This window comes from Vicia villosa, linkage group LG5 (genome assembly GCF_029867415.1).
Source record: "Vicia villosa cultivar HV-30 ecotype Madison, WI linkage group LG5, Vvil1.0, whole genome shotgun sequence".
NCBI classification, from domain to species: domain Eukaryota; kingdom Viridiplantae; phylum Streptophyta; class Magnoliopsida; order Fabales; family Fabaceae; genus Vicia; species Vicia villosa.
In genome coordinates this window covers 76,731,554-76,740,408 of record NC_081184.1, presented here as the reverse complement: position 1 = coordinate 76,740,408, position 8,855 = coordinate 76,731,554, and the positions used below count along the sequence as shown (strand labels likewise).

The 8,855-nt window shown below is 31.1% G+C and overlaps 1 protein-coding gene across 1 annotated transcript; it reads right to left on the bottom strand.

Annotated features, from left to right (window-relative positions):
* Nucleotides 1–914: 914 nt before the first annotated feature.
* Nucleotides 915–4,199, bottom strand: LOC131601770 (S-type anion channel SLAH4-like). The gene is made up of 2 exons (XM_058873661.1): nt 3,259–4,199; nt 915–1,218 (listed from the first exon to the last, which is right to left on the bottom strand). The coding sequence occupies exons 1-2, from the start codon at nt 4,129–4,131 to the stop codon at nt 946–948; spliced, it is 1,146 nt and encodes a 381-aa protein (XP_058729644.1). The 5' UTR covers nt 4,132–4,199; the 3' UTR covers nt 915–945.
* Nucleotides 4,200–8,855: the final 4,656 nt, after the last annotated feature.

The following is an 8,855-nucleotide window of genomic DNA, read 5'->3' as shown; positions in this document are numbered from 1 at the left end:
AGAGTGCGGGAATGTAAATGGAAGGAAGTAAACGAAATGCAATAATATCTGAAGATACTTGAATAAAGAAAGATACAAATGTATTTAAATTGATGGTGGTGTCACACGTACATTTCTCAGCGAAACTCGTTCTCTTAACACTTGATACTTGAGCAATATGTGAGTGATTTGTACAAAATGAACACCCGGAATCCTAACATTAAGACCCTTATTTATACTAGTTTCGACTCTAACGGTCCTACACTAATCTAATGCCATGTTGCCCGCAGAAAATCCAGGGATGCCATCTGTCTTCGTGCGGTTACATAAACTACTTCGAAATTCAAATCATCCCGCCTGAATCCTCTTTCGACGCGTGGCAAAGTAATCAGAATCAATAATACCACGAAAATACGCTAAGCTTCAGTACTTTGCATATCTTCGTAAAACGTTTAAGTCCCCAAAGATAATTCTTTTCGAACTTAGCTTCAATACGAACTATCTCCGTTCCAACTTAAACCATCACCTTCGAACATGGCCATCAGTAGCCATTTTTCTATCTCAAAGATGATCATCAGTAACCATCTTCCTTCGAATTTCAACCTTCGAAAGATATTCTTCCCAAACGAAATCTTCAGCTAACAGTAATGTGACAATAATATGTCAAAAAAAACTGAAGATTTTGAATTGAAATTATGTTTCTTTTATGATAGGATATCTAGTAATTTTTTACTAAATTAGGGAAGGTCAATGGCATCAGTGTTTTTTTTTTTTTTTTTGTATATATAAAAATTAACAATTTCATAAAATATCTTAAATTAAAAATATCTCACATATTTTAAAATGATGAATATTAAATTTTAGATATAAATTAGTAAAAAGCTAGTTTTAATCATATAGCATAATCTATGCCCCAGTAAGAAAACAATCTAAAATACATTTGAAACTATAACTAATTAATATTGTTCAAATTACAGCAATGTCATTTGTCTGTTTTGAAATATGCTTGTGTGCTTTAAAAGGCACCCTAATGTTGAGAGCAGATACAATCATTAACACAAGACACACCAAAACTGAGATTAATGATAAGACTGACATAATAACATGAGCCATTATTCCCTTAACTTCATGAGCATATTGTGCTGAAGCTAGTGTCAATGCTGTTAGGGGAAAAGAATAAGCCCACCATGCCACACTGAATTTCTTCATGGACTTCTTGAATAACAAAGGCCTTGAAACCTGATTAATGTTGATAAATACAAAATGATTTTATTTTTTAAAAACATATATAAATCAATAACACCTTTGAATAATCAAACATATCAATATCTTGCATTTAAGGGTGATAAACATTTCCGTTCCGTTAAAGTACATATCGTAAACTTTGGAAAAGACAACTAGACGAGGTGGGATGGACATAAGAGAAGTTCTGAGTCCAAACTCTTAGGCCGTTTTTTAAAAAAAAGTAGACAGGTCAAAAAATGAGACAGTAGGCCCGACGTGACTCTTGCATCTAAGGCGTTAATCAAACTATAGTTAAAATTTACTCGAACTTGACCGAACTGTTTCAATTTATTAAGAACTAAATCAAATCAAAATTATTGATTTGATATACCATTTCAAAATTCCGAACCATACAGAATCGTTAGAAGACAATTTTTCCCAAACCGAACCATTAAGCTAATTTTCATTTTTTTTTTAAATTTAACTTGTTTTAAATACTTTTCATTTTCAGTTTTGATTTGGTTCAGGTTAAGTTTCAGTTTGGTTAGGTTTTGATTCGGTTTCAGAACTATGTGTATTATGGTTTGGTTTACTAATCAAATATAACAGTTCGGTTATTTTAACTTCAATTCTATTCGGTTCAGCGATTTGGTTCAGTTATTGAATTTTTTAAACAGCCCAACTTGCACCCATAAATCTTAAAACTTACAAAATTCATCTTAATATGCACACCCCCATAAAACTTAAAACTTACAAAATTCATATTAGGGTGTGTTTGGATTGACGGTGAACAGAATTGATTCTGGAAGAATTGAGTTTAGTAGAATCGATTTCAACAGAATTGAGTTTAAAATAATTGATTTATGTTTGGATACAATGATATAGAAGTGATTGTCATCAATTAATGTTTTTGGATATTTTACCAAAAGTGATTTTGAATTGGATAATTACCAAAATGGTAATAAATTCTAATACAAATAAAAAAGAAAAGAAGTAATTAATAAAAATTAAAGAGGGTAAAGAAGGAAAATTTAAAAGAGTTGTAATAAATAATATATAATATATGTAGAATTGATTCTACTAAACTCAAAAGCTAGGAATTGTAGCTTCTACTATAATTGCTTTTGAAGTAGGAGAATTGATTTTGAAAAAGTATCCAAACAAGAAAAAAAAACCAATTTTCAAGTTGAGGTGTACTAGAAGTGCTTTTGGGGCTTGTAGAAGCCAATCCAAACATGCACTTAATATGCACACCCGTGAAAAATGAAGTGGAACGATATAGATATATATACTTGATGGCGCAAATCTAAAATTTTAATTCATCATTAAAAATTACGGAAAAAATAGACATGTTCGACATTTTCCGCAGGTCAAACTCGGTATTTTCAGCCTTGCATCCGGGAATCGGCAACCATACAAAAGTATTAGGTTGGCATTAACACATTAGGGGACCACAAAATTAAAATAAGAACATATCATTTTCAGCGAAACAAAATCACATGAAAGTGTCCAATTAATTATCCAATTATATTGCAACAAAGGTTGTAGTCAATTTTTACACGAGGGACTAACTTTCTAGTTGATTTCAACTTAGATACTTCCAAATTATCAACAAAACAAATCAACCTAGCTTGTCACAAGAATGGAACGTAAAGAATTTGAAAACATCATAGTTCAATTTTTCATCTTTTGCTTTTTAGAACTAATTTTTTAAAGTCCTGATTTGCTTCAAAACAAGAAAGAAACAAATGAATGTATAGTTCCATGATCCATAATAAATTTTAGAGATGTACAATTGAATTGATTTTGGACCATTTTTAGGTGTTTGGTATATAAAATTAGAACTAATTCTAGCTCCAGAATAATTGAAGTAATAATTTGTACTTTCTGTCTCCAGTAATATTTACACCGAAAATTATTGTTTATGTTAATTTTATATAAATATATTCAAATATAAATCAATTCTGCTAAATTTAATTATATTAAAATTAATTCTACCCAATTCAATTATACTGAAATCAATTATATTCACCACCAAACATATCGGAAACTTACCAGGGACAAGAAAAGGAAGAGGGAGAGAAAGAACAGCATCTTAGAAGCAGTATCAAAGCTCCCAGAAACCGAGTGCCAAGCCAAACTAGCAACACTTGGAGCAGCAAAGAACAAGAAGAACACCGGCCGCAACATCGCCGGAATCTTGTTATTCCCCGGCAACCTCTGATACAACGTCACAAAAAGCACCAAATAATGCGCAATACCAAGAGAGAAAAAACATATACCACTCTCCTTCCATCCCATCACCCCCGAAGCATGTGCCGCAACAAGGTTACCAATAACAGACATCTGACTCGTCGGATTCGCAACCATCGACAAATACATCTTCCCTTTGGTAAACCACTGGCCATAAATCTTAACATCAAGGATCACTATAGGAGCAACAAAAAATAACCAGAGAATTTTGTAATGAAGTGCTGCAGGTGGTACAAAAGGTGAGGATTCTAACAAAAGTAGCCATGAAATCCATGGAGCAAACATGTAGTTTACGCCTATTTGGTTTGAGAATTCATCTTTCACTTTGTCAAAGTGGAAGAAACATTTGAGAAGATAGAGAAAAGAGAGGGTTAATAGTGTGAATAAGGAAAGTGACCATAAAAGAGTGAGAGCTGTGGAGGGTATTATTGTGAATATATGTCTAAGAAAATGTGCATCTTTGATTGGTTCTATTAGGATTTTCCATAGTAAGGACTGGATTGAGAGGGAGAGACTGATTCTGAAATAGCCTGCATGGATTTGTGTTAGGATTGTTGATAGTGAAGATTGGTTTTTGAGGTTGGGTTCATTTTTTGTGATTGGAAGATGATGAGGATGAAGATTTATTTGTAGTTCTATTTGGGAGTGATGTGGTTTTTTTTCAGTGTCATTCATTTTAAGGATAGTGTAATGTGAAATGCAAGTAGAGTTCAAGAGATGTTTGTGGGAAGAGAGTGTGGTGTATTTATAGAATAGTTTGGTTAGAATGAAACTTTTTTAAAATATCTACATCCGTTTTAAATTCTAAGTTTTAAATTCTAAGTTTTATATTTTTTACACAATGTTTTAAAATCTGAATTGTCCGGCCGGTTGAACCGGTTCAACCTTGAACCGTTATTTAATCCAGTTCGGTTTGGACCAATAAACGGTTAGATCTATAAATTTGGGATAAAATTACTTCAAGCGCAGAAAACCAAAATAACCGTAAAATCGGGACCGGTTTTGATGAACCAGACGGTTCAAAAAATCAAAGATAATTTTTTATGTTTTACTTCATTTTATTTATTTTTTTTAAATCTAAAAAATTAATTATAGGAAACATTTAAAATTGTATAGATGAAAAATAAAGAAAAAAATTGAAAGACACGGGACAATGGTTTGTGGACATGGAATAACGATGTTAGTCTTTAAAGAGATGTGAACAATTATACTGATGAAGAAGTTATGGCTTTGAGTTAAGCAATTAAGACAAATATTGATCCTTAACTAATTTTATGATTTGTTATTGTGTCTTACATTGCATTTTTCTTATTTTGTAAGCTTGCTTATCAGTATCGTATTTATTTGAGAATTTTATTTTACAAATTATGATATAAATTAATTTTATTAGGATATTTAATAATATATTTATTTTTTTAATTTAAATTTAATATATGGTTCAACACGGTTGAATCGGTTGAACCGATTGAACCATGACCCGCGTGTTTTAACGGTTGTTTCTCCATTTCGATTTTTAAAACATTGCTTTCACATTAGTTGAAATAATTTTATAATTTTGTAAGTTTTCTACTGTTTAAGATATCTATATAGTTTTGTATAGAATAGAAAAATTATATATATTTTATAGTATTGTTTTCTATTATGTAAACAGAAAAATTAAAAGAATAGTATTCTCTTCAATTTTTAATATAATCTATTTTGAACATTTTTTCGACTATCGAAAAAAATATTATTGTATAAAAATGAGAAATTAAAAAAAAAACTACAGAATTACCTTTAAATAATCTTTAAAATAAGATCAATAAAAAAATACACAATAACCAAGTTTTATCTCACTTCGTAAATATAAATTAATTAAATTTCGACATAATATTTTATTTAGAATTTTATTTCAGTCCTAATTAGTAATCTTAAGATTTTTTAAATAATTTCCAATATAGTCTTTTTAAAGTATAATAAAAATATTTAAAAATAAAATAAAAAAATAAAATTTGTCTTCTACTAGTATTTTAAAATTTCTTATAATTTAATTCAAATACCATTTTTGAAAGCGACGTATATTATAAAAATAATAATAATAAATAATAGAATGTATATTAAAATTAAAATAATCAGTGTTGCAATAAAATTATAAAATAATTTATGATTTAATTTCTTTTTTACAAAATGACACATAATTTGTCAGAAGGATTAAATAATTTTGTATTTTATAAATATCAAAATGTTATCTATACATATATATATTTTCTATTTTTTGTTTATATAATACTTGTATCCGTCTATCTACTTTCTTTAAAATTTCTTATAATTTAATTTAAAAACTATTTTTAAAAACGATATATATTATAAAAATAATAATAATAATAATAAATAGTAGAATGTATATTAAAATAAAAATAATCAGTCTTGCAACAAAATTATAAAATAATTTATATTTTATTAAAATTAGTTTATTCATCTTAAAAACAAGTTTAATTTATAAAATCGAATAAAATTAAGTGTAAAGAAATAATGTACAGGATTATCATAGTATTAATTCTATAATTCACAAATAATTACGGTAGGATCTACCACTTATAATAATTGTATGTACTTTATTTAAAAAATGTTTGAAAAGCTACTTTACGAATACGCGGCTGTTTCATTTGTCGTTTTTTGGATTACAGATTGTCTAAACTTAGAATCGATTTTTGTGAAAAATGTTTCATTTTTTTTGTTAAGTGTTCCATTTCTTCGCAACTGAATTAAATACATTTTTAATTTCTCTATTTTAATTTAAATAAAATATTAATATCTCATTATAAAATTCAGTTTTTTTCCTTTTATTTAACATGTTCAAAATTGGTCTCAATCAATTTTGCATACTTGATATCATCATTTACTAGATCTAAGTTACTAATCTTAGGAACAAATTGAGACATGTAGTCCAATTATTTATTAAACTGATCAACATGAAGGCAATTTTTAAAGCAAACGTATCCCAAACAAATGGATATGGAGAGAATTTTCATCAATAATACATCTGAGGATATCATTATGCAATAGCCTTCAACTTCTGGAACCTATACTAATAAATTGACATATTATTTGTTAATTCTTCTACCACGGCCTGATTCCAAAAAAGTCATGAGTTAGTTTTGGATTTGTAAGCTCAAAAACCCATAAAATATTCATCACTTTATGTGAATTATTATGCATGGCAAGCTGGATACAAATAAATTTCGTGGTGCACATCATATATCATCATACGCTTCTTGTCATAGATGTGGTGTTTCACTAGAAACCATTTTACATGTGTTGCATGATTGTCCGAAGCGCTTGTTTGGGATAATTTTATGTATAATTTCCAAAATGGTACTTGTGAAGATGGTCTTCGTTCGTAGTTCAAAAGGTATGCTACCGATCAACAAAGTACTCTTTTCTTCGTTAGATGTTGGTTCAATTGGAAATCTAGAAGTGAGGAAGCTTTCTCTGATTTACTCTTATTCAAATTTACTCTTATTATAATTCAACCAATAATGTTGTACTGGTTAAAAAGTACAGATGTGCATGTTACTTATATAAGGGCATGCTAAAAAACCTTAATAGGTTTATAATAGCATGTGGTGGTTAGGGCTTGCCCATGGTGGCGAGAAGCCATGTAAGGCGGTTTTGTGGTGGTTTTAGAGGACTTGCTCACGTAAAGTGAGAGACTTTATATCTAAGTTAGGTGCTTATGTATAAACGTATGAATTGTGGTGTTATGTGTAAGTTAGGATCGCCTCTTTCTCCTGTTAAGAGAGAGGTATTTATAGAGGCCTTGGTCCTAGGGTTTCCTTTGGAATGATCACAACCCACTCGGTGAATGGTCGACCGTCGAATCTTTTTTCCCATGAAGATATTGATCAGCTACTAACCCTGACTTATCTTTGACCATGAAACATCTTATCACACGTTTCCTATGATTAGGCAAAAGGAAAATAATTTGGCGAGGCGATACCTCCTTGAAGGGACATACGATCGTCGCCTTTGCTAGGGGCGGCATAACTTTCTCCCTTTCTAAATCCTTTTCAAATATAACACTACAAAGTCTCTCAAGCACAAGGTATTTGATAGAGGACAAATTCTTTTTAGACCATTGAACATGGGAGTATCACGAGGATGCGCTAGACTGATTAGGCTTTGGGCTTTTAAGGATATATTATATTTTCTAACTGATGAGATCTATAAGTCCTCAGACAAGGCATTGAATCTCATGGGCGAGAGTTTTATCAAGCCCTTAAAGAAAACTTGAGACTAAGTCTCTTAGGCTAGTCTTCACTCGCGCCTCTTGGGGCGAGATTTATATGTCTTTATCCAACCCGAGGAACCCCTAAGCCCCTCATGCAAGGAGTTTGATGGCATGCTAATCTTAGTCAGTCAGGAAAATTTAAATATAGTCTGGTTGACGAGACTATAACTCCCTCACGCTTGGCGTTGAAACTCTCAGGCAGGACTTTATCAAGCCCTCAGACAAGACTTAAAACTAAATCTTTTCGGCTAGACTTCACTCGCGCCTCTTGGATGAGATTTTTATGTTCGGTCCAGTTTGAGAAAACTCTAAATCCCTCATGCAGAAAGCTTAAATAGCTTGGGAAAACAAAGTCTCTCAAGAAAAGTTATATGTAGCCTCGTTGATGAGATTATAAGTCCCTCAGGCGAGGCGTTTTACTTCTCATGCAGGGCTTCTATCAAGCCCTTAGACAAGACTTAAGACTAAGTCTCTTAGGATAGACATCAGTCGGGCCTCTGGGGGAGAGATTTATATGTCTTGGTCCCTCCCGAGGAAGCTCTAAGTCCTTCAGGCGAGGAGTTGGATTGTTTATTCACATTGTCATAAAGGGTGGCAAGGATCTCCTCCACGAAGTCTATCGTACATATATTTTGCTAAGGGGCGATACGGATCTTCACCATGAATTTCAACATACAAAATATTGCCTTGGGAGGCGGCAAAGATCTTTGTCATTAAGTCCATCATACAATTTGGCCTTGAGAGATGACAAGGATCTTTCCCTTGAAGTCAAACATACAAAATATTTCCTTGTAAGGCGGTAAAAATCTTCGTCATGAAGTCCAACATAAAAAATATTGCCTTGAGAGCCAACAAAGATCTTTGTCATGAAACATACAAAATATTGCCTAGAAAGGCGGCAAAGATCTTCGCCACGAAGTCCGACATACAAAATACTTCTTTGAAAAGCATAAAGGATCTTTGCCATGAAGTTCAGCATACAAAATATTTCCTTGAAAGGCGGCAAGAATCTTCGCTATTAAATCTAGCATACAAAATATGAAAAAATATCTTTATTCGTCACAAATATTTTGAAAATTGTTAATGGATAAATGATTATGTCTACTAAAAAATTACAACAATTTAACTG

Coding starts and splice junctions, on each gene's coding strand:
- LOC131601770 (XM_058873661.1), bottom strand. CDS start 4,131: ATGAATGACACTGAAAAAAAACCACATCACTCCCAAATAGAACTACAA. Junction 1,219..3,258: donor TCTTCCTTTTCTTGTCCCTG/GTAAGTTTCCGA, acceptor AACATTAATCAG/GTTTCAAGGCCTTTGTTATT.